Source organism: Anguilla rostrata, chromosome 4 (assembly GCF_018555375.3).
Source record: "Anguilla rostrata isolate EN2019 chromosome 4, ASM1855537v3, whole genome shotgun sequence".
Taxonomy (NCBI): domain Eukaryota; kingdom Metazoa; phylum Chordata; class Actinopteri; order Anguilliformes; family Anguillidae; genus Anguilla; species Anguilla rostrata.
Window position 1 is genome coordinate 14,531,271 of NC_057936.1, and position 26,688 is coordinate 14,557,958.

General features: G+C 39.2%; 2 protein-coding genes across 4 annotated transcripts; both read left to right on the forward strand.

Moving 5' to 3' along the window:
* Positions 1 to 1,701: 1,701 nt before the first annotated feature.
* LOC135252589 (E3 ubiquitin-protein ligase TRIM39-like) lies at positions 1,702 to 6,762 on the forward strand. Its single transcript, XM_064330836.1, has 6 exons — positions 1,702 to 2,739; positions 3,075 to 3,170; positions 3,729 to 3,968; positions 4,387 to 4,409; positions 4,932 to 5,068; positions 5,254 to 6,762. The coding sequence occupies exons 1-6, from the start codon at positions 2,542 to 2,544 to the stop codon at positions 6,000 to 6,002; spliced, it is 1,443 nt and encodes a 480-aa protein (XP_064186906.1). The 5' UTR covers positions 1,702 to 2,541; the 3' UTR covers positions 6,003 to 6,762.
* Positions 6,763 to 7,250: 488 nt separating this feature from the next.
* Positions 7,251 to 26,212, forward strand: faim2a (Fas apoptotic inhibitory molecule 2a). Of its 3 annotated transcripts, XM_064330839.1 has the most exons (12): positions 7,251 to 7,384; positions 12,253 to 12,450; positions 12,944 to 13,077; positions 14,656 to 14,720; positions 15,192 to 15,245; positions 18,758 to 18,808; positions 19,817 to 19,856; positions 20,906 to 20,943; positions 21,195 to 21,282; positions 22,065 to 22,160; positions 22,471 to 22,524; positions 23,096 to 26,212. In XM_064330839.1, exons 2-12 carry the CDS (start codon positions 12,291 to 12,293, stop codon positions 23,240 to 23,242), a joined length of 927 nt encoding a protein of 308 aa, XP_064186909.1. In that variant the 5' UTR covers positions 7,251 to 7,384; positions 12,253 to 12,290; the 3' UTR covers positions 23,243 to 26,212. The 3 variants fall into 3 exon arrangements, 2 of the variants coding, with proteins under 2 accessions (XP_064186909.1, XP_064186911.1); XR_010329434.1 differs by lacking the exons at positions 22,471 to 22,524; positions 23,096 to 26,212 and having other exon boundaries at positions 21,195 to 21,646; XM_064330841.1 differs by lacking the exons at positions 20,906 to 20,943; positions 21,195 to 21,282.
* Positions 26,213 to 26,688: the final 476 nt, after the last annotated feature.

Sequence of the window (26,688 nt, forward strand, 5' to 3'; positions counted from 1 at the left end):
TTTTCCGTTTTTGGCCCGTCAGATAGCGGCACTTCAGTTTTTTGTTCTGTCCCTGTACCCCGTCTAATTGTATTATTGTTTTCAATTATTCTATTATTGTTTTTAGGTTGTCTCGTTTTCCCTTCCCTCTCTGTGGCCTGATTGTTCATTGTGCCCTCCTGTGTCTCGTCAGTGTCGTATCTATTTAAGTTCCCTTCTCCTTAACTCAGGTGCTGAATCCTTGTTTGTTTTTTGTCTGCGTATTGGATTGTGTTTCGGTTTGTGCTCCTTCTTGTGACTCAGTGTTTTGCCGTGAGTGTCTTCTTCCCTGCCCGTGTTGTGTTTTTGCATTGGTTTTTTTTTTTTTCCATTGGTTTTTTTTTTTTCCTGCATTTTCTCCGTTTTTGCGCAGTAAGAACCTTTGTCCTTTTTTGACTTGCTCTGCGCGGCTTCGTTTTTGTTCCATTTTTTGGGTTTTAATTTAAAAGCAACAGTCCTGGTTTTGCTTTTACTCTGTGGATTTTTAGTGTTTTGACGCGTTTGGGTCCATTTGGGTCCGCGTTAGCCCACCCTGACACAAGCTAAAAAGCTTCTTTGAACTCGTCTATGCGAAACGTCTTGGTGCAATTAGTCATTCATATCTGCAATAGTAGGCAACACTAGAAAACAAAAGATGCTTTATTTTGAGATGAGAAAAGTAATGCCATTCAAATGTTCTCTTAAAACATATGTGGTTAACACAAGTTTACATGTAATGTTAAAGGAGTACCATGGTGATTTTCACACTTTCTCGGTTTTATGTGCTATTTGCACAAGAGGCATTGAAGAAACACAATGAGCAAAGTATTAAATATGTCCGTTCTGTATTTTTGGAGAAATATGCGTTTTAAATTCATCGTCCTATTTTCAACCGGTTGAGAAAGTTGTCATTTTGCTACGTCACTAATACAGTAACTACTCCCATTTCCACGCCCCGTAAAGAAATCTGACAGCACACACCGTCCTGCTGTTCAGACAATGCAAATATTTGACTAACGTTAGGTTCACTTAAATTAGAGTGCCTTTAGATTATTTCTGGTTATATTCATTTAGCTAGCTAGCTAACGTTAGCTAGCTAGGAGGTTTGCTTTCATAAGACAATGTTATCGATAACGTTAGCTTGCTAGTTTGGTTTTATGAGGACGTTATAGTTGTGCTTTTATCTTAACTTGGCTAGCTAGATATCAAAAATTATAATTGGATATAAGTCAACGTCCTTACCTTAGCTATCTACCGATACTTGATATACTAGCCCTACTAAGCTAGCTAGCTTGTGAAAATTCAGTCTCCCAAAGAGAGCGCGTATCATGGGGGTAGCTATGGAAACGGGGCACGGTCTGTCAATCATAGCTAACTGACAGTTATCATTACCACGCCCAGACGGTTCGGGTGAATTTTTATCGTGGGAAATTTAGGCTTAGAAAAATACGTTTTAAAGTGTATTAAAATGACTGAAGAATTAAAAAATTATGCACATTTGTTTTGTTGTTGCCTGAAGACAACTGGGAAGTGTCACGTTCAACCACCATGGTACTCCTTTAACATTCGCGTAAGACAGCATTGTGCAGCTGGGCTGCCGCCAGCCAGATCAGGCAAGGATCACGCTAAGGTGGGCAGCTGTAATGCGGGGACAAAATGTCCTGTTGCCTGAGACATCATGAATCATTACAAAATGGTTGTAATGCATCATGTATCAAAAGAGAATATGAAAGCAACAATTAAAAAAAAAAAAAAAAAAATGAAGAAAAACCTAAACTATAATACATGGGTCAATCCAAAGACAAGACTGGGCACTCAAAGAGCGATCCTTTCTATTTACTGGCATGACCAGAATGCAGACCCAGAGATAAATAACTACGGAATTGAGATGCCTGTATTATGCGAGACTTGGCCTGTGTCAGAACCAAGGGGAATCACATATTTGTCTAAACTGAGAATTATTGTATCTAATAGCACCCTCCATAATACAATACATTTTATACAGATTGTAAATGCGTGAAAATCCCAGGAGAGAAGCTGCTTCTGTGCTGGAACCACCCCATCTGGCACAAACAATATATGGTAAAACTTAGATCACGCATCTTGCCCATTATAAAGCGTGGTTGGACAAAAAAAAAAAAAAACTCGTGTCTGCACGCTATAGGTCACCCTTTAATTTTTCGCCAAGCATACAATTATGGGACCCCAGGGCTTCGGACTGCAATACGGTCATATAGCCCAAATTATTGGGGGCTATATGACCGTATTGCCCGAGATTATGAGAGAGACCATTAGCGTGTGCAACAAAAGTCATATAGTTTCTTTGCCTACCAAATCGCCATGCGCAACACAATGCCAAATTTACTGGATTTCCTGGATGACTTTTCCTTTGTAATTCTCTGACATGCAAATGCTCTTCGCATTCGGTCTGCAAAACTTCCGCGTTGTTTGAGGGAGGGACAAGAAATCACGGGGCATAAATAGCTCACAGAGCGTTTGGCGGCAGTTGAGGCGCTGACAAAAACACGCAACATCGGCGGAAAGATGTCTGATACACTGTCTTCATCTTCATCGTCATCTTCAACATCAAGTGATTTCTCCGGCACATGCAGCATTCATGGAAATGCTGTGGTCGTCTACTGCAAAGACTGCGAGGTGACGGTCTGTGGCACCTGCCTGACCGACCGCAGTCATCACAAGCATGAATTTGATACGCTGAAGAGCGGCTTTGAATTACAGATCGTAAGTATTTCGCCATTTACATTCAGTACTAGCCAGTTCATATACTATATGAATGCACACAAACACATCTAAAATCGTTTTTGAAAACGCGTTGATTAACTCGTTTTGAGGTAATGTTACTTTTTGTTGTTTGATATTTGCTGATGACGGTTATATTTTCCGTTATAAATGGTATCTGTGTTGATCATATATGAAGGCTGTTTCTTTGAAATTATGAGTTTTATGTGACTTTCAGGAAGACATAAACCTACAGTTGGTTACAGAAGGTGAAAAACGCACAGTTAAATGTTAGCTATAAAAACCAACTTAATATGCAATGCCCTGTGTTTTTATAGGAGGCAGTAAAAAAACGAGTGAAAAGCCTTAAGACTAGCCTGATGAAGCAGACTGCTATCAAATCTCAGGTGGCTAAAGCGAAGAATGAACTTGAGGTAAGAAATTGAATTCTTCAGACATTCCTATTTGCTGTTCTCTTCAGATGGTTATTTCAATTTCAAGAGCTTTAGCCTTACATCTGAAAAATATTTCTTTTTCCAAACAATTTTTACTCCTAAACTTTTTGTTCATTGTCAGATAGACAAGTTATGTGAAAGTTCTGATAGTTAATGGAAACAAATACTATTTCTTGATCTTCTACTGCCTGAGATGGTAAATGAAGAATGCCCACGGCAATCTCCTCACTCAAAATACTTTTTTATTATAATAGTAACAGATCATATTGTAGCTAGGTCTCACAGCTACCTCATACATGAGTTTGTGCGAGCCAAAGAACACGTATATTACTGAGAATGTAAAAGAAGCAAAGAAAACAGATACCATGCATTCTGACATCCTCAGAACCTAGACAATTCATCTTTGGCCTTGTATCAATTAGAGCCAGTCTACAGTGTAACAATTATGTCTTAAAGGAGCAGTGACATGAAAATGACTGTAACAAATTGGTGACTGTGGACCTTCTGACTAACAGTGCATCTTATTTTTTGCTGCAGGAGATGTTCGCCGTGGCAAAAGAAAATGTAGCAGAGCAGTACCGGGAGATACGGGAACTGATGGATCAGAATATGCAGCAGGCGTTCCTGCTGATACAGGCCCTGAACCAGAGCATGATTCAGGACATGGATCAACTAGTTCGATTTGGGGAAGAATACGAGGAGAAGAAGAAATCCGTTCAGCAGACTGTGAAACAGCTCCAAAGAACGCAGGACACAGATGATGCTACCATAATCATGGTGAGGCTTTTCCCTTCTTCATACGCAACCAATTCTTCTATGTAGATCACTTATCTCTCATCTAGCAAGATACAGGGGTGATACCCCTTTCTGAATCAAAGTGTTTGTATACTGTGCCGTGTGCCATATTCCTCAGCAAATAGCTTGTTTTCAACACAAGCAATGGAGAAATGAATGTGAAGGAACTAAAAAAATGTAGTTTTCTGTCCAAAATATTTTTGTAAAGATGTGTGGTCACATTTACATATAAACATGCCAACAGCTCCTGACCCCTCAGGCTTAACTAAAAGTTTACATGTAAACTAAATTTACTGTATGGAATTACCCAATTTTTTAATCCTCACTTTTACTGTCACAAAACATTTAAAAGGTTTTTTGTTCAGCTCTTAGCTAAAATTATTTTTTTCTTATTTCACAGAAGATTGAGGAAGTGGATGCAGGGTAAGTCTTAATTTAATCATGCATCTTTTCTTGTTTTTTATTGTAGCTTGAGCCAAGCTTTGGTATAATGTTCTGACAACATATCTATGACATTGTAGAATTTTGGTAGAATTCTTAAAACAATAGGCTATATGTTCACATGTTACTGTTCATTTTATGTGTTTTATGTGTAATGAAGCTGATGCTGATGCATATACTACAAACAAACTTTATAATACATTCATTTTGGCTGAATTATGTCTGTAAAAGCTAGCATGATAATTCAAATATAAAATCAATTATATATCATAATTTTATAAGAAGAATCTTTTGTTCAAACATTTTTGAAGATGAATAGATGCATAGAATAGATCTCTGGTTGAATAAATTGTGCATATAAATATTTGGATTTAATGTTATCACAATTGAAAGGAAAACCAGAATAAATGTATTTTAGTGTTTCCGTACTTAGTAAACAAAATATTTTCTTGCCATGTTTTCCTTATCAATCTCCCATGTTTCTGAATTCTGTTTATCCAATAGAATTGAAGAAATAGAAGATTATCACAGAAACTTTTTGGATGTAATAACGTTTGACAACAGAAGACTGAAGGCTCTTGAAGATTCCATTTCAAGGATTGTGCAAATGAACAAGGATCTGCTGCCCCGGCCATGGGAATGTAAGGGACACTTACCACCCGCCTCTTTTTGTAGTCATATGTCATTCCACCAGACTAGATGGTGTGCATTTGCCTCACAGTATAATTCGAAATAATTCAGTCATTAAAAGGTTTTGAGATTTAGCATGAGACATTGGTGTTGGTATTGAACAAGAATGCAATTTGTTTCTCCTTTGTGCTTACAGTTGGAGAGAATATCACTTTTGATGATAGTAGAACTCATGAACACCTGAGGATTTCTGGAGACAAGACCATGGTGCAATACGGCGTATCGCTTTACCCCAACAAAAGGCAAAAAAGGAAGCAAAAAGAGACTGTGGCCAATGTTCTGGCTTCCCAGTCCTTTACTGAGGGGAGTCACTACTGGGAAGTGAATGTAAGGAACACAGGACGCTGGACTGTAGGTGTGGTAGATCAGGGCTGGTTGAAGAAGGGTTTCCAGCAGGCTCTGGGCCAAGACAGGCTGTCATGGGCTCTGCAGATGGATGGGGACTCGCTGGCAGCCCTGCACAATGATGACACCATCATGATTAGAGAGTCAGTGATAGAACGGCTGGGAGTCTTCCTTGACTTCAAAAAGGGTAGACTGCAGTTCTTTAATGTTCTCAGCGGAACTGTCCTGCACACGTTTGCGAGTAAGTTCAAGAATCCCCTTTCCCCTGCCTTCAGCATTGAATCTCAAGAAGGCAGCACAGCTGTGATGAGAATTTGTGCCCTCATGCCAAGGGATTTAGAGAGAAGTTATAGCAGGGAGGACCGGAGAATGTCATCAGATTCAGGCATTGGGAGAGCTATGAACGTCCCCATTGGTGCTTTTGTACAAAGCATGGGCGAGGTGAGAGAGGATGGTCAGTCCATTACATCTACAAGCGACGATCCCTCACAGGCCTCAGATCAGTCATCTGACCATGACCATGCCTCTGTCATACTCTGACCCTAATCCTAACCCTAAATTGAGAAGGTGGATGTTTTCAATAGTACATCATGCATTTTAAATAGTAACGGAGATTGAACCAAAATTGAGGCCTTACGTTTTCATCTTGTCATCTTATCTGTAAATCCATTGTATGTGCTGACATGAAGTTTACTGTGTGTGAATGCACGTGACCCAAAAGCACACAAAAAAGCCATAATTTTGTGTCCATTAAGTTTAAAAGTGTAATCATTTGGTATATTACATGCATATAGAAACAAAGTGATTGTTAACTTTATTGCTCAAACTGGGGATCTGGACTGTATCTTTTAAATCTATAGAGCTTTTGCGGAAATTGTACTGTATAGTCCTGTATTTTGCAACTTTAACCCTCTTTTACAGAAAGCACATATCTAGATTTATTTTGCACATTGGAGTATTTTGTATCATTTGGGGGTTAAATTCACCATATCATGAATATAATTATATTTGTATTTATTATAATTATTTGTTCTTTATTGGATTTGTATTACAAATATTAATAAAATATGCACTAAGGTATATGTACAATCATATTTACATAAGGGCTGGGAATAATAAATGTTTTTAATTTTTGATGCCCATATGTTTGTCTTGAGGTTTAACCACTGAATTCATCTGCAAATATGTATTATGAATGTCATCTAAAATTAATCACATGTTGAAATACATTTTACTTGAAATGGAATCAATGTTATACATTTCTAGACATCTGATTTTATTGTAATGATTGTACTGGCTAATAAAACAATTCACAATTGCATTTGTAGTAATATTTTTACAATAACTGTTTTATGTGGTATATTTATGATTTGGCCAAGGTCATTTTCAAAACATAGTTGCCAGAACTAGGTTGGGTACTAAAGTAAATCTCACTGAGATTTTCACATTATTAATAATATCAAACAGAAACACTAGCCTACAAAAATAATTAAGTGGAGTAACATATTTCTTTGTCTTTAACTGTGAGGGTTGCACATTGCTCTTTGGGCAGGTGGTGGCACATACTGGTGGGAACAATATAGTAATCAAACTGGGTAGGGAAAATTGTTTTACTTTGGAATTGTTAATGAAGCTAAGAGTAAATCAGAAACACTTGAAATCACATTTCTCGAGTAAATATCAGATTTAGTTATTTTCCCAATACGTGAAATCACTTGTCTTTGTCACAGTGAAGTAGGATTTATGAGCTAACACATCTACACTACGTGAAACTACAATTACAGTATGTGCTTATGGCTCTGTTTCCCTGCAACACTCGCGCGCCAGGATGCACATCACAGATGAGTATTCGTAGTCATTGTTTTGGTTCGAGCAGAGCTAGCTAAATTAGTTTTTGCAGTCGGCGTGCAATTATATCGGAGGTAAGGACGTGCAATTTATACAGAATACAGATTATTCTGTAAAAATGACATCGTGTCTAAGTGCTATTAGTTTTTTTTTTCTTCTCCTACCAAATGCTTAGTTTTCCACGGGAATTGTGCGGCCGATAGAAAAAATATCAACCTAAGCTAGCTACCTAGACAGCACTGTCAATTGTATGTAGCACACTAGTAGCTTCAGTTAAATTTAGCTCTCTTTCGCACTTCGGGCTTTCGAAACATCATAGACGGAGCTTGAAAGTAACCTTGTCTGGCTGCTTATTTCCTAAAATATCGCCATCATATTTGCATATAAGGCTTAAGCACATTTTGCGCAGCAGTGTATTGCTATCGTTAATTCATATTGGAGTAGCCTACTTGTGATAATCGACAGAGTATTTAATTAATTTGCCTTATTTTTCTTTATTTAGTATTGCTTGTTTGCTCCAGGCATTTGAACGTATTACGGTGTGGCAAGCGGAGGAATGATGCTGACGAGATAGCTATCCAATAATGTACACTTCCTGTCTCATGTCCGGATCCAACACAACTGTAGTGTTCAACCTCGAAAAATAGAATCTTTGCAGCCTAGGCCTTATTTGCGTAATATAGGTACTCATAAAGTAAAACGATGCATTCTTTATGTCTCAGTGACTGTTATCCATAGGAAGTCCCGACTCGTCTTTCCGTTAGCCTGTTTGTTTTGCGTGCTCAGTCTAGCATTCGACAGTTAAGATATGGTTATGGTGATACAGCCCTTGCGCTTCAAAGTTGTACTTAAACTGTATCATAGTTTGCATTTGTATGCAGCCAAAGGCACACAGACGAAATGTCCATTGTTATCACATTTTTAACCTAATGCATGAAAATACATCTGTTTATTGATTTCATTGTATTTGACAAAGTAATCATTCCAGAAGGCTGTGAAGAATCTTTTTTGCCCTCATCTTTCCAATCCAGGGTTATTTACTTATTTTCATTTATTCTTTAATTTTTTGTCTAACTTCTGGCTATACTTCACATTCAACAAACAACAGATGTAAAAGTGTATTATATTTAGCCCCTATGTATAAACCAGTTTACTCCAATCATTATTTAGAAAAGCTTAAAATTACACTGTAAATTACACATCGCAGCAAAAGCTATACACTTTAATATTGTGTTTTGTGTCACTGTGCAGTTTAAATGTATATTTTCTCAATTTTGTTTGATATTATGTTCAGATATTGGCATTTCCCATACCATTAAGCAATAGTGGTGCACAGCGCCTGCAAGAATCAGGAGCGTCACTACACAATATGCACCTGACCGTCACATTAGATTATAGTATGCTTATTTTATTCTGAGGCTCTCATGGTGTGCCAGACGTTGAGCTGTTTCTCCAACGCAAGTGCTTGCTTTATGTTGTCAAGTTTCCCACCGTCCAGCTACATGTTCCCTTTGTACTCTGTTGCCCTTAACTTCCATTTTATAATGCTGTTTCTGATGGTGGAAATTCCAAGCAGGAAACATTTAGATACGTACATTTCTAGGTAGGGTTAGGGTTAGGTTAGGGTACGTAACCTGAATTGCTTCTGTATCCAGCTGTATAAATGCATACTATGTAAAAGATTTTTAAAATGCTGAAGTTGTGTAACTCACTGTGGATAACATCACGTGCGGGAAAATACCAGTAAATGCCGGTCAAGAACGAAAGGAAAGTGGCGATGACTGATTATGCACATAATAAATCTGATCTCATCATGGGAAGGTAGAATTTTCTTTTGAATTTATCCAGGGTTTGGCCCAATGGCACTTCTTTCAATTGTAAAGCCTCTTAGTCAGAGATGGGTAGTGCAGCTAAAATACATATTGTGAAAACTTGTTTTCATAATTCAGATTTCAAAAGAAATGTTTTATATTGTTAAACAGGCTTTATGTTTCAGAAATCTGTTGTTTTTTTACCATTATTTATTTATTTGTTTTCATGAACAAAGTGATTCACTACAGCTGTTTGCAAAGAATGCGGTCATACAAGTTTTGCATGGGCTTATAAAAAATATAAAAGGCTGTGTTCCCTTACTGGAATCGTACAAGCGTATGTTATTCAACAGTTGTGTGCAGTCATCTGGGGCCCAGTTTGTTCTGTGCCTCTTTGTAATGTGATATCCTTTATCTTAGATTAATTTGCTGCACAAGGTCTAGATTACAGTTATATATTTAAAATATGTTGTAAAGAGTGCATGTATGACAATGACAGTCCTATAGCTGCAATCAGATAATTTACAGACATAAGGTTGAGAGGGCAAGAAGTACTGCTTGAGGAGAAAATAAGAGGGAAGGCAATTTGTCTTGCCTGTCTGTGGTAAGTTCTAATAATGTGTACTAGCAATGCCATTCATTGGAATATGACCCCTATTATGTCATCTACAATGGCTCGCTAACGCATTAGGCAAACATTACACACTGCTTACCGCCACGTTCAGAGGTCTTCTTGATCTTCCTCCCTCGTACCTCTTTGAATTATTCCTTCTACACTTCTTCCCTGAAGAGAGATTAGTCTCAATATTATGGACAAATGCGTGTATCATGATCAATAAATGAGACAAGTCACAAATGTCTTTCACTATCCACAAACAAATATTATTTTGTCTTATTTTGTGTGCATTGTCATTTAAATGAACATGCACTGATTTGTGTAAATGCATACATATTCATGGATACATATTTTCCCTGATGCAGAAATATATCATACTTCGTATCACCGCGTACATTGAAAACCAAAAATATGTTCCCAATTTCTGTGTGTGTTTTTTGCAATAAGATATTCTCAAATGTGAAGTGTTGAATCTGCTTTTGCGGATCATGTGCATTCAGTGATGTAAGTTAGTGAGTTTCCTTTTTTAATTTTTTTGATTTTGAGATTTTCCTCTTCATATGCCCATACCTTTTGGTCCTCTGTATTGGTTTGCTTGTGGTCCCTAAGATGAGGCTATCCACTACAGGCTATTTATTTATTTTATTGTTAACTCACCGAGAGCCAGGCTTTCATTTTTGGGAGTGCCTTTTACAATCAGAATTCATTGAAAGAAGCAAAGGGGTCCACACTAAATGGGAAGAAGTCAAATACAATTCCATATCTTTTATATTACAGACAAAAACAAACAATTTATCATTTATAAGTAAAATATAATGTCAAATATATATTTTCAGATAATCTACAGATAAAAAATGTAATTACATATAAAAAACAAACAGCTTTGACATACATACAATTGCACAGAGACTATATAAATAGACATGAAATTGAACATGAAGAGTTTAAGAATTATTGAAATAATATTGTGCCTTAAATTCTGAGAGAGGGATAAGAGACTAATTTAAGATGACTATAATTTAAGCTATTCTATCTGTGGGGGGCGTGGTGGTGGAGTGTGGTTTTACCCAGTTTACTGGCAACAAAAGGGGCCTCTAATGTCCAGTAATCCTGAGAGAGTGTTTTGTAATTTGAGGCTTTAATTGTATTTAATTTTAAAACTAATGAATTGAGGTAATGTGGTCGCTTCTGTCAGAGAACTTAATAGGTTAAAAATAAGATGATGCTTTTCTCTTCTTAAATGTAAAGGATTGCATCGCAACGACTGGAAGAGTCGAATATCTAGAGTTAGTAATTAACCTTAAATCAGAGTGGGAGAAAAACATTGTCCGGGGGCATTAATATGGAGTTGGCCCCCCTTTGCTGCCATAAAAGTTTCCACTCTTCTGGGAAGGCTTTCCAGTAGAATTTTGAACATGGCTATATGGATTCACTTCCATTCAGTGACAAGAGTGAAGTTGGGCACTGATGTTGGGCGTAAGGCCAGGTTCACAGTTGGCATTCCAGTTCAGCCCAAAGGTGTTTGATGGAGTAGAGGTCAGGGCTCTGTGCAGGCAAATCCTAACCTGACCAAACTCCGAAAACAGTTTCTTTATGGACCTTGCTTTGTACATGGGGCATTGTCATGTTTAAACAGGAAAGGGCATTCCCCAAACTGTAGCCACAGAGTTTGAAGCACACACTTCGAATGTGATTGCATACTGTAGCATTAAGATTTACCTGCACTAGAGGCCTAGCCCAAACCATGAAAAACACCCCCAGAAATAGGGGGGCTATGTGGCTGAAATAGCCGAAACCACTAATTAAAATGAGTTTCCACATACTTTTGGATATTATTTGTATTTTGGTTTATGTCTCTTGAAATCTGGATTCTTAACACATTAACTACACACATATAGGTGAGTTAATGCCTGTAAAATTATGTTTTCTCACGGCAATTCATTAAAACATCACACTGAATAGGTCTTTGTTGGGTTTTTGTTGAGCATTGCTTTAAAAATAATGAGGGAGAAATTTCTATCCATTATGAAACCCATTATGAAAGATGAAAGTGCTCATATATGGGTGGTGCAACAAGTCAAACATTGCAGAAATAGAAACCCATTCATCCCAGCTTGGTGCAGTGGCTCTTGCTCTCTGCCCTTACCCTCACTCCCTGCTTCCGTGTTCGGCTGTCCTTTTTGTCCGTCGTATGTTTTTAAATGAACTTCAAACACTTTTTCTAACCGGTTCCTAATTACAGGTAAAGGTTGCCTTTTGTGTCATTTTGAACGTGTACGCCGTATTTGGTGCTGCCAAATGCATTGAGATACGCCTTGGTAATCATCATTTTACTCACATATTTCAATGTAAAGTAATCTGCAGTAATTATACCACGGTGATTCAGCCCTTGATGAGTATGCAGCCCTACGAAGCAAGGAATAATATGGTGGTATAAATATTGCATGACTTTTGCACCCATTCATGTTAATCCCTGATGTAAGCAATCATATTATTCTTTGTCTGCCTCCTTCAGTGTCCCGAACCATCACAGCCAGGAATCAACGACCAACCATGACTCTTCCGGCTGCCCCACCCAGCTACGCTGAGGCTGTAGCAGGGGACAAGGAGCCGCGATTTGGTGCCCCACCTTACACCACCCAACCACCCCCATTTCCACCCTCGTCAGTGCCCATCCATCCAACCTCCTGGGCCTTTGTACATCCAAGCCCAAGTGAGTGTCCTCTCTCAGTGGGGAAACTATGCTTCCCTGGCTATACATACTGTTTGATGGTGATGAAGAAGAATAACATTTTATTACTCCTTTATTGTATATTTATTTTTGTCCAACACATGTATATTTAACGAGTGGCATTGCTATGCCAAATGGATTTCCTTACATTGATCAAATGTAGCTTTCAGAGCCTCTCAATGTCTAAGTGTATCTAAAGAGATGCCATTTTGTGATTAAAGCAAACTAACTTTCCTTTCTTGTGATGATTGACTCCAAATGAAGTATGAAACCAGATGATATCTCATGATTAGCTTAAAGGGAAAACCCCAAAAAAAAACATAGTTCATGCTTCCTTGATCACGGATGCGTCTGTGGTGAATAAACGCTTCACAGGTTTCCTGGTCACGGGAGGTCATGAAGGAAGAAAAGTCCTTATCAGTAACCCAGCCAAAAGTCTACTGCCCCTTCTTTACTCCTGATCTCTGTGTGCCAGGCCCCGGCTACGTTAACCCCTATGCCTCAGACGCGCCGTCACCCTTCTCTGACCCCAGCACCAACGGCAGCTGCGATGGGCTCAGCGGAGATGGCTGGGAGGACAAGAACGTCCGGCGGATGTTCATCCGCAAGGTGAGGGGAACCGCAGGTCCGTCTGTCCTCAGCAACGGGCTGCCCAGCGCTCAGTGCTGGGCTTGCAGTTCGTCCAGATTTATAGAGCCTCCCCAGTGCACTTTTTTCCTTCCACAATGACAGGCTACAGAAATGGTTGTGGTAATGTTTTCGGGCTGTGCAGCTCCTGTTACACCCAGTGCCAAGGAGGAATTTGGCTCACACGCATAGGTGCATGATATGGTAGCTTCCTTCCCTGGCCTTTACACAATGCCGTGAAAAAATATTTGTTATTAAGTTTAAGAGATGATTAAATAAATTAAATAATGATTTTAAACATTTGTTTTTTGTTTAATCAGGATCCCTTTGTCTGATATTACATGTCTGAAGATCTTAAATCAAACCTTGCAATAAAAGAGGAAATCTTGAAGGGGGTAAATACTTTTTCGTGGCACTGTACATATTAAGAGTGCCACATTGGAAAGGCAGTGCTAAGATTTGTATACTATGAAATCTTGGCCTATTATGCAATTGTATGTTGTATATTTTTTCTGTATTCCATTTATTTTGGTATTTTCTATTTTGGTATTATGAAATGGGCATAATTGAACGTGTATTACGCAATATGTACTGTCGGTACAGTGCTACTTCATGTCACATAATCACTGTTTTATGTAAGATGTATGAAAGCTGAATACCTGCAGTAGAATTGTGGGGGTGGGGGTTGAGATTATAGGAAAAGACATGCTTGAACTACACCGGCAAACAGGTTTTACAGTACAGTACTGTACTGTAAATTTACAGGTATTATGCAATGCGATGCACAGACATGCAAGAAAATTGTATAAGAAGTTTATCACTTGACTGTTTTTTGTCATGTCGTAGGCAGGATTCTGTTACAATATTAGGTCAGAATAGTACAGTTGTTTTCCAGAGTCTTTAAGAGATAGAGACAGTCCAGTTCTAGGGGATAAAATCCAATAAAGAGGAAGCTAATGAAGCAAAGACGAGTTTGTTGTCACTCTAGAATTATCTCCCTTTTGACAGTGGACACACAACTTGGGAGACTTTGTGATTCAGGGTTTCAGTCCATGGACCACTTATGTAAGAGGACACACGGAACTTAAATGTTTTACATCACATAACTTGAAATCTGCCATAATCTCTGACTGCTGAAATTACTGCTTCATAAGTATAGGATCAAGTGAAATGAAATTTAAGTAGCTTCTTAATTGCTTGTATTGTTCAGTGAGCTGTCATTATATTGGCATTAAAAGCTGCAAGCAAGATTGGCATCATATGCGAGTGACCGGTTGAGCGTGGTTGCCAGCAATGAGAGATGTGTATTCATTTTGGTTTTTGTTGCTGGAACTGGCCATGTAAAAAAAAAATGCTCAAATGCAAAATGTATTAAGCAGTGAGCAACTGCACTGGAAAATGTACGTGGAGAAAATGGAGATAGATTGGAAACACGGTGGCAAGTGTATTTCAAATGTAGATAAAATTACACTTTGGAAGCCATTGTCCATCAGGAAAGATCAGGTGGAGAGCCTTGCGCATGATCTCTTTTGACACCGCTGTCTCGTATTCCTTTGGCAGGTCTTCACGATTCTGATGATTCAGCTGATGGTGACCTTTGCCGTTGTGGCCCTCTTTACGTTCTGGTGAGGAGTCAATCGATTTCACCTGTTCAACTTTGAACCTTGAACAAATGTAACCCAGTATTGGTGGTGTTAATGACTTGTCATTCTGCTGTAATTTTAGTTGATTTTTTAATGTTGAAGTGTTCAAAAACATTTGTGACACAATTAAGCATTGGTAAATCCTAGTTATGTATGTAATGTAGCTAGAGCAAGTAAAAACAAAGCAAATAGATATAGAATTTCTTAACTTGGTTAATGCTTGTTCCTTGTCTGCACTTTTCTCTTGCCAACTATGAACATTATGAAATATACATATAGTCAATTTACTGTTACAGTAGTAGACTATGAATACATTTAACAAGTTACACAATGTCACTGATAGGGATGGCCAGCTAGATTCCAACAGAGATATTTATTCAATGTTAGTAGCTTCTTAAAATTTCTGTTGATAGACTGAAGTATTTACTCTCTCTCTCTCTCTCTCTCTCTCAGTGATGAAGTCAGGCAGTTTGTACAGTACAATCGTGTCCTTTATTTGGCCTCTTAGTAAGTACTTTTATGTTCAAGTTTCATGTTTCAAAATATCATATTTCTCCTGTAATGTTTGTACTCAGTGCAATAGTTCAGTAGGCCTATTTTCACAAATGTTTCACAGCTGTAAAACCCCTTGAGGAGAATGTATGGTATTTGTTTTTTGGCATTCGTATGGTTTACAGCTCATTTTTTGTTTTAGTGGGGTCATACTTTTAAATCCATCAAATTAAACATGAACTTTGTTTATTTACTGTAGTAGCTGGTACTGTGAATACCAGTTCATTTTGGTGAATGAGGAACCAGTATTATGTAGGAATGTACAATATATCAGCAACAATATTGGTATTGGCCGATGTTAATTATAATTTTCATTTTCAGTATAGGTCAGATGAAGCCGACATGACAACCAATAATTATTTCTCTATTCCCATGTCTGGTGTATCATCCTTGCACAAGGCTGTGGCTCGAGACAACATAAGACTACAACACATAAATAAAATTGCCTATAATTAGCTAAAAGAAACAATACTAGTATTGATTATACTATTCTTAAACTGTTATTAAGTGCTAACTCAAACATAAGTGCAGTTGGTGTCATTAAGACATTGCAGGCAAAATTAAAAATCAGTGCACCTATTCAGAGACATTTCCAAAAAACCTTTAAACGTTTATGCCATAAATAGCCTATCAATATTTAACAGCAACTAATAAAAACAAATGGGCCTATTTAACAATAACTGCTCAAAACAAGCAGCAAAGTGAATAATGAAGTTCTGTGAGAATGGCGTCTTATACACACACTACAAATAATTAAACAGGAACTTTTAAATAACACAATGACAAACATTGCACTTTTTAAGCATTTAAAATTGAATCTAGGTGATTTTAAGCAAAATGTATAAAACTGTAAACTTAGCTTAACCTATAAAAATGAAAGTTGTTGAGGCTTCAGATTGCTGGTGTTCGTCATTTAACACAAGTGAGAAATCACTTCATAAACATTTTGAGGCTTGCCTTTTTCTAATTGAAACAACCAAAGGTATAACTCCTTAATTTAAAAATGATATCAACAAAGCACACACATGTTAAGATAAACTAATGAACGATTTGAATTTAAATGAGTTGAATACATAGAGTCAAATAAATAAAACTAAATTAAGTTTGTATTATTAGATAGACTCACATTAACAATCACTTATTTGATGTATTTTGTGGGCAAATTATATTATTTGACCATTTAAAGTGACAATCTCGAAGATTTCAGTTTTGTTTTCTATGGCGGTGCCAATGGTGAGAAGCGGTAATTGCAGGTGTGTTTTTGGACCTCACTTCCCATAGATCCAACCGGATCCAACCAGTATCGCCTGTGTGACGTCAGTCAGTTGGCAAACCAACTATAACACTTACTATTTACTGAATAAAAAATGGTTGTTATAAAAGTAACGTTATGTACATACTCAGTCGTTGTCTAACATTAGGCTAACTCAAGATGTCTTTACACTGCCGAGCCGGGTTAAAATGCTGTAGCAAACCTGGGGTAGAATTAGTGATGATCAATTTCTGCAAACGTTCTTTATCCACCTTTTGCCCGGTATGAACGTCTTTACACTGCAGAGAAGAATTCGCGGGATTCGCTGTGGCTAGTGCAATTATGTATCTCGTGCACAATAAGCAGTCTTTTTCGTGAATGATTGTTGTGTGGTATTTTTGAAACAACTGCCTTGCAAAATGTTACCCCTGGTGTTTCTGGTTTTGCTAGCTAAACTGTTCGAGAATAAAGCTGAGCTGGGTGTTAAATTAGCAATCAGAACAAGAAGAATAAAACAAAACAAAGGAGATTTCATAAAAAAGGGCATAAGGCTGAAGGAACATATGAGGAAGCGTAATAAAATAATAATAATGCTAATCCATACTGCCGTATTCTTTTATTTAGTTTTCTCCTGCATGACGTCTTCAGAAATCAGACCCGGCTCTGCTCCACATACCCCGGCTTTATTCCGATCATTATAATATATAGATGAACTCGATGGCAATGTAAATAACGGTAACGTTAAGGCCAGTTCAGATCAATGATTCGCAACGAGGCGAAACGGTTTTAGAATGTTGCAGAGAAAATTGCAGCGGTGTGAACTGGCTAGTAGCAGAGCCGTTGCCTGCCCTGAGGTTTTAAAAGACCGTCCTTGTCAAATCGCCAAGTGCCGTTTTAGAACGTTTACAATCAGACGTCTTGGAATTTTGCAAGTTGCACCCAGTCTCATTGCGAATCATTGATCTGAACTGGCCTTAAGTTAGCTACACTGAAACGTTGCAACAAGGTAGCATTGCATTCGAGAGACGGTTTGCGAGGTCGGTACCGGTCGGTAGCGTTAACTAGCGTTTTTTTTCAAATTGTTAGCCGACATTAGATTGTGTTAATTACATTAGCTAGCTAGCTAACGCAAAGTTACCTGATATGAGAGGTGGATACTGTGCGGAACGTTGTCTAAACTAATGTTGTCTTTCTTGGCATGGTCCAGTAGCTAGCGTTAGCTGTGCAAATAGCTATGTAATTTAGTAAAGTTACATTGTCATTAAATGTAATACGAGATCTACATCAACAAATAATATGATCTCTGTTACACAAAACCTTTTTAGGGTTCCATAACTCCCCAACCCCCCCTTTCTCTGTTATTGTAACGCATGCAGACACCGGAAAAAACAGTACGCCGCTCACACACAACTTGCTACTCTCTCCTCATTCTCTTTGGTGAATTGTATTGCACTGCAATGACAACCAGTAATTTAGCTTCAAAGAGACACGTGGGGAGAGAGTGTCAGTTTGTGTACAGCCCACTCGCTTCATCTTCTAATGCAGGCTATCTGGCCAGTGCATTTGGGCCGACTGCCATCAGTATAATGACAGGGAAAATACGATAACCCTATTACCCTGTTTATTTATCACCCTGGTGTCATTACCACGGTAACCAGTAATACGAGATACTGGCACAGCCCTTGTTGCAAGTTAGTAAAACTACTCCTTTATGTTGTTTGGCTTAGCCTACCGATGGCCTTGCAAGAAACTTTTTGGCAAAGCTACGGTTTATGTTTTGGCCTGGTCCAAAAGTAGGAAACTATAGAGCTTTTTTTCCCCTTATGGTGATTTGACATCTCATCATTTGCAGTATATCAAAATCTAGATCAGTGATCGTCATTCCTGGTCCTGAAGAGTCGCAAGGATTTAGTTATTATTCAACATCTAATTGACCAATTAAAGCAGTTGATTACTCACCTCAGGCTGGTTTCTTGGGTCTGAATTGGTTGCTGGCGAAAACAAACAAAAAAAAACAGCAAATCCCACGAAATGCCAGAACTAGGAATGAAGATCACTACTCTAGATTATGGTATGAACATATTTATCATACAGACCAAATTAATTGACGCAGATTGTCTGCAATTATCAGTATGGGTCATGGCAGGGAGATGATTATCGGTTATCGGTATGGTATGTTTATATTAGTGCATCCATAATATTTTGTGTTCCTCAGTATCACTTTCATGGGGACGTACCTGGTACTGGTGTGCAGTACAACTATCAGGTAAGTGCAAGGCCCTCCGGTTTTATTACCTCTGTGACTCATGTATTTTTTTTAAGTCAATAGGACAAATATCTCCTAAAAGGACAAATTGTGAAGGACACATATTGATTTAATCCAGGCAGTTGACTGGAGGCAATAATTGTTATCCGGTTGCGTAGGTATGAAGATATTTCACTTGCGTGATGAGAGCATAGCAAGGTTATCACTTAGTGAGTCCTGGCTGTAAAAATAAAGAAAAAAACATTCTTCTTATTTCTGAGGGTGTGCATGGGACCAAATCAGGTAACTAAAGCCTTAGGCAACCTACCTCAGAACTTACCCATGATGCATCACCCAGCTAGGTGCAGTGCGCGAAAGTGACTATGATATACACGAAGGGCTGCACCATAGCTCTTGTCTTTGCTTAATTATAAAAGGGTGCAAATCGTCCATTATCCAGTTTTTTCGGATATCTAAAAGAAACAGTCTTTTACCACAAAGATTCAAATATATACCTTCCCTGTGATTGACATGAAGCAGCATTGGTTCTTACTGGATTCTTTGCTTGCATTATCACTGGAAGCCATAGATGGGGTCTAAATGGGGTCATTAATGAGGATGAGGTAGTCTATGGTAAGCAGGTGCATTAATTTATCAAATTATAATTTAGACAGTCCTCGTCCAGTGACTAAGAAAAGCATGACATTGCATTTCAAGCATTCTTCTCTGTGACAGCTCCGGTGATGACTTGAAGTCATGGCAGCTCAGTGCTTTTTGGGATGTTTATTATAGCTTGAGCTATTGGTCTTATCTAAATCTTGACAATTTGGTGTTTTTTCTGGTATTTTTGGACCTGCTAAATCAGTCCACATGCTTACAGTAAGCCTTAACTTGTATCTCCTCCATTAAGTCTTCTGAAACCAAGGAAGATTTGGCTCTACGTACCTGTCACTGTCTTGCTCACAAATTGACTTGTAATGCTAAGAAATGCTGCCATGCCAACACTTTGTGACTCTCTTTTCTTTTCAGACGGCAATACCCCACAAATCTCATTCTGCTCGGCATCTTTGTAAGTGTCCACGAGCATTTTTTTTTCTTCATTTTTTGTATGTTAAACTGATAAATGGAGTTATTATAATTACTAGGGAGCGTAGGGCAGTGAGGTGGTGCAGTGAGTAGCACTGTCGCTTCACAGCAAGAAGGTGTGAAGGTCGAATCCCGTCCGAGGGCCTTTCTGTGTGGGGTTTGCATATTCTCCCCACGTCCGCATGGGTTTCCTTCCCACAGTCCGAAGACATGCAGGTTAGGTTAATGAGAGAGTCTAAGACTACGTTTGCACCGCAGGTCTTGATGCCCAGTTCCGATTTTTTGCCTATATCCTATTTTTTTTGACCGCCTGTTTACATCTACTATTAAAAGTGACCCATATCCAGTACCTTTGCCCACACAGTTCACACTTGAAACAACCCGCATTTGTACACAAGGGTTTGGTTATTGGTATGAAAGTAAACAATCAGGCCGCCACGGGCATATTATCATCTACAATGGACACAAAACGAGGCAGAAATAATAATTCAAGATATTGCTTGTTGAAGCGTCTTGGGTCCGCTACGAACATCCCCTGTGTTTTGGCCCAGACCGATTCTTCGCCCCACATACAAGGCACGTAATCACAATAACCAGGAAAAACCAATCTGTTTAGATGATTCCTATCGGATTTATTTCCATGTATGAATGTTGCCCAAAACAGATCTGAAAATATCCGATTCCATGTGCTTTATTTCCAGTTTATACATTTACAATACATATCCAATCTGTGCCACAAAACAATTGGCTCACTTTTACCAGGCGGTGTAAACGTAGCCTAAATTGTCCTTGGGGTATGAATCCAGGCCCCCCTGGGGATAACTGATTTAGTAAATGGATGTAGGGATGAAAGATGTAGCAGGCTTCATCAGTGAAAAACATTATGTTCCACTGTAGGAGAGGGAGTCCAAACTGGTTATTGCTGGCTCTTTGTGTATATCATGCCCCGTTTTGCGACCAAAATTTAAAAAAAAAAAGTTAACCAAATTCTGTTGTTGATTGGTGCCAATGATCTCCTCATTTTCATTTTAGACTTTAGCAATGTCCTATATGGCAGGAATGCTGGCAAGGTAAGCTGTGAATGCGTGTGTACAATTCCAAATGTACATACTAATATCTTGCATGCTAATTAACTTCTGTGCCTGGGGTCATAGTACAAATTAACATTTGATAGGTGCCACGTTAAAAAAAAAGATAATTCGTGATTATCACTGTGATGCGAGCAGTTTTGTTTGTCACTTGGGCGTGGGCTACTGCTCTACTGATGGTAGAACTGGTGATTAAGGCTTACGTTCCAAACAGCTCTTGTTTATTTTTGTAGTTACCACAATACGAAGGTGGTGATGTTGTGTGTCGGGATCACGGCTGCTGTATGCCTAGCAGTGACTCTCTTCTGCTTCCAGACAAAGGTCGGGTTAAAAATGCGCTCGGGAAAAAAAGATAAGATCATGTGCTTTGACGTGTTCTCACATGCGTGTAAATTGCTCCTGTCACCCTTTCCCCCTTGGCCATTTAATTCTTCCGTGGTGTGTGCTGCAGCCTATAGCATGAAATTCTTGTTCAGTAATACAGGTAATTCAGCATTCAGCAAGGAGTAGGTCTCTTACTTAATGGTACAAAATCGCATTGTCACTCAACTGAGAGAATATGTGTCTTGTCCTGATCTGTCATTTACCGTTATGGTTTTCCTTTCTACAAACTGACCTCTGCCTTCGCCCAGAATACGTGTTACCTCCCGACCAAATGTCATGGCGACCTGAAAGTCGTCTTATGGTATGGTTCTCATAGACTGCCTCAGTGAAACTCCTCCCTGCTGGTTATTGAAGGGTTAACCAATGGCTTCTGTATGGATTGGCGACTGATTAACTGACTCGATGGCGACTGGTCAATTGACTCGATGGCGACTGGTTAACTGACTTGATGGCGAGTGATTAACTGACTCGATAGCGACTGGTTAACTGACTTGATGGCAAGTGATTAACTGACTCGATGGCGAGTGATTAACTGACTCGATGGCGACTGGTTAACTGACTTGATGGCGAGTGATTAACTGACTCGATGGCGAGTGATTAACTGACTCGATGGCGACTGGTTAACTGACTTGATGGCGAGTGATTAACTGACTCGATGGCGACTGGTTAACTGACTTGATGGCGAGTGATTAACTGAATCGATGACTTCCTTGCCGCAGTTTGACTTCACCCCGTGCCACGGCCTCATGTTCTCCCTCATGATGGTGCTGATGGTGACCAGCCTGCTGCTCATCTTCATCGCCCCCTTCGGATATGTGAGTGACTCCCCCCCCCCATGGACGCATGCATTGGCCCCCCAGTCACAGCCCCCCCAAAACCCTCCGCCCCTCCAATGAGACGTGCTGTAGGAGGATGCTTCATGCTGTTCCTCTCACATGTTCGACACTCATAGCAACTGCATGGAATTGTGTGAAAACCAGTAATACAAAGCGAAATGTTGAACACGTGTATTGTAAAATAAGGATGCAGGGTGTTGTATTGGAAGTACTATGGGCTGGGTTTTTCCCATTGTGGGGGACAGAGGCGAAAGGTTTAAATATGGCTGTGCTCTGTACGTCTTTACAGATTCCCTGGCTACAGACAGCCTATGCCGGACTGGGGGCTCTGGTCTTCACACTGGTAGGAATCCTTTATTGAAGTCCTGTGTATACCTAGAGGGTTAGCACTGTAATTAAAAAAAAAAAATCCATACATAATATACAACATTCATGAGCCTTGTGGGGTTTGTACTGCATTCAAGAATCCCATTAGATCCTTGGAGACTGTTATATGAATCGCTTTCTAAGGAGCAATGGTTTTCCAGTTTTTCCCAAACTGGCTCAACTGGGTTTGTTTCTCTGACTGGAAAACACCCAATGTGAAGCCCTGGATAGCAACGTGTTTTGTAAATATTGCTTAGCAAAAATGAAGATTCCTTCATAGATCGCACGTCAGCAAACTCATCAAAGAATAGGATTCATATATACATCTCACTGTGTTAAATTAGAATCAAAGTAGAACTGATGTAACAGCAAGTGTGGAATGTTAAAGAACAATAACTGCAAGATTTTTGATGAAATGGTAACAGTCCTCTTTCCTTTTAACCTCCTATGGAATTATTTTTTGTAATATGTTGATGGAGAGTTGAGGAGCAGTGCATAGTGTATCTGGATCAGAGTTGACCCATTTATGCCCTTGCTTTTCTCTACAGTTCCTGGCATTTGATGTGCAGCTTCTAATGGGGAACAGGCGGTATTCCTTAAGCCCGGAGGAGCATGTGTTTGGGGCTATTTGCCTGTACATGGACATCGTCTACATCTTCTTCTTCCTCCTTCAGCTGTTTGGCAGCCGAGAGTGACTCCGCATGCACACCCCGTGCAGGCACCCTTCACGTGTGCCAACCCAGCACATACCGGTTCAGTAAGCAGGTTGTACGACTGCCAACGAGAGCGCATGGGAACCGGTGCGATTCAGCGAGTCCTTGGATTCTTTTTACATTTTTATCAAGATACCCTTTATATCTTGAGTCCTGTTATTCGCTGGGCATGTTGTCAATACAACACTTCCTTGTTTTTGTTGCCATGCAAGATTCAAGGCTATCAGGTCTGCAAGGGTGACTGACACACTGGCCACACCTCCAGCCTTGCAGTACAACAGCCTCCTCTGGTAGCTATTACAATGTGGTGCAGGGCCACCCAATCGCATCAGTTTGGCTTTTTTTTATTTATCCAGACGTGATATTTCCAACTTTTGTTACAGAAGCTGAAACTGGAAATGCTAGCTTGAGTGTAATCAACTAAATCACACAAATAGCTTTTCTGTACCTACCCTCAGTTCAACGATGCAATGATAAAGCATAAAAGTGTTTTAAAAGTCAACCCAAATACCAAGGGAAAGGGCTAAATATCAAAGCAATAATATGGCCCTGTTTATGAGTGTCTATGCAGACCTGCTGTTGCCAGTGGGTACAGCTTTAGCTTAGCTTAAATATAATAGTCATAGTCCTAGTCCTAAAGAATGACTTTTGTTTAACTGACAGTGTGCCCCATTGTTCACCACTGGTGTGGGTTGAAAAAAAAAAAACAGACAGGCTGTTCCTGTCCTTTTTATGGGAAGCCCAACTTCCCAGTCTTAGTAAATGGGAATATCTGGCAGGTGTGTTCTAATTAACAATGGGGCTTTAACAGCCATAATTCCAAACAGAAGTCTTTGATAATTTACCTGAAGGTAAATTTAGTCCTCCTGATTGGCTGTTTAATATTTACCAGCTGCCATCTAAAGTGGAAGCCTTGATCATGTCTTTTTGGTGTCTATTTACAGTTAGAACTGATCCTCACAAGACAGGATGTTGGGTTTTAGTTTGGTGACAGATACTGTAAAAACTATTTATGACCATCAGTAAATGTGTTTATTACAATCATGGCACTAAGACTGCAGTCCAACCATTCAAGAAAGGAGTTCATAAAGATTTTTAGTTTTAGCATGTCATTGTTTTTTTTTTATAATAACATCTTGTCCAGAAAGAGACAACCACACACATCATCTGTTACGATCACTGTGTGCCACCCAGACTACCACAATCGAGGTGGACATGAATATCCTTTGGATCCTGTCTCTAAAATATGGTGTAGACAATTCAGCCATCTCTTGTTTCTTGCATATGCAATATCATTACACTGGTTTTCATATGGGAACAGCTGCAGTAGTGTGAGACTTTTGGTCCACAAAAGCAAAAGCAAATCATTGAAATCCATAATCATTCCACCCTTACATGACAATGCTAAACGCAAATGATTATTTTGCGTTTTACACTTTTGTTGGAAAATGTGTAATAGACAAAGTGTTAAAATTAAGTGTTCAGGTATATAGTGTAGACATGAGTGTAACTGAAGTGACTGCTTTGTATTCAAAGAAAGGGCAGTTTGATTTACTTTTGGATTGATTATGTAAGATTTATCTGTCGTGTGCCAAATGCATGAATGTTTATACAAAATTTGTGAAATGTTTCTTGCTGTAAATGAACACACACACACACACACACACACACATATATATATATATAGTATGTGTGGTTTGAAATACAAATATGTAAGTATGTTCCCTTAAGTTTAAAAAAATAATTTTAATAACACAATGGTAACAGCTGGGGTGGCCAACCGAGGTCCTGGAGAGCCACAGGGTCTGCTGGTTTTTGTTTTTACTTGGCACTTAATTGATCACTTAAAGCAGGCGATTACACAGTTAACTCTCCTCACTTGGTTTCTTTGGTTTAAGTGTTTCTTGTGTTTAGGGTGAAAACAAAAACCAGCAGGCCACGTGGCTTCCCTGGATCAGGGTTGGCCACCTCTGGGTGACAGTATTTTCCTTGGTACTGTACATTAAGGTGACCAGATTTCAAATCACGGTCCTCAAGGGTTGTGCTGGTTTTCCAGCCTCCCTTTATCTGGGAGTCAGGTGTGAAGATGGTCTGGCCAATCAGTAGTACATTGTACATTTCCCTAGGTTTGTGTAGAACAGTGGTAATCAACCCTGTTCCTGGAAATCGACTGTCCTGTAGGTCTTCATTCCGACCGTAACAAAGCACACCTCATTCGATAGCTGTTGGTCTTGTTGAGCTGTTAATTAGGTGTGAGCTGTTGATTAGGATCTTGTATTTAGATTGAAATGAAAACCAAAAGGTAAATCTCCAGCAACAGGGTTGGCTACCACTGGTTTAGAATAAGGACTATTGAGTAGCCTCAATTATGAGCTGTGCATCTCACCGCGATAGCCATTCTTTGAACCAATATTATGTATGCACAAAGGCACGGCAATCAACAGCAGCAGTAAATTCATTTAAGCAGTCAGTGTACAGCGGTGGTTTCTGATTACATAAAGAACACGGGCGTAACAACCCGCAGTCAGGCACGGTCCACGCACATTTATAATTAAATGCGCAGTTGTCACTTGAAGTATTATGTAAGCCACGTGAAACGAGGCAGGCCCGGCCCGGCCCGGCATCGATAAGGGAGGCGAGCCATTAACTGTCCAAAGACCCCCTTTTGGCTGCGCTGTTCCCAGCATTTCTTTCCTCGGTGTACACCGTGTTTACTCTTGTGTCCGTGACGCACTCAGACTATAGAAGCGTTCGGCTCCAGTAGTGAGTGCATGAGTCCTGGTGGCAGCCTGCCCCACCCCCTTCTCTATACACAAAATATGACCCTTTCTGGCTGTCATCAGGATGATTCATTTTTACTGTTGTTATGACTGCTGTTATTGTATATCTTTTGTATCATCCTCTGATGAATGATTAAAACAATACATTCAATAAAAATTTCAGTAAAGCTGCTGGAAGGCCTTGTTATTTAATGTCATCATACTGTAATATAATACAACTGAATTGACTAAAGTTCACGCAGTTTACGAGGGTTGATTTTTATGTAAAATTTGTCCGCCTTTAACAGGCAGGTGTAATCAAAATGCAAGAAGGAGACACAGGTACAGGCCTCGAAGATGAATTGAGAGAATCTCTGCAACAACGCTACTTCAACTCCCTGAGAAAGAAGTCCTCAAACGGATCATTTCTAACCAGTCACGCAACAGGACTGGGTGTTTGTTAAGGAAAATATTGGCTGAAGTCACAGCGAAAAAATTACTCTTCTGGAAGAAAATTAGGACGGCCATCTCCCATACAACGTTTCCATTCTGTCCTGGTAATAGTCAGCTTCTGGCAACACTGCAATCTTTTGCATCTAGTCATTTCAATAGATAACTGCCGCTGCAGCATCAGTCCACGTTTTGTTGTGTGCTGTCCGCACACAACTG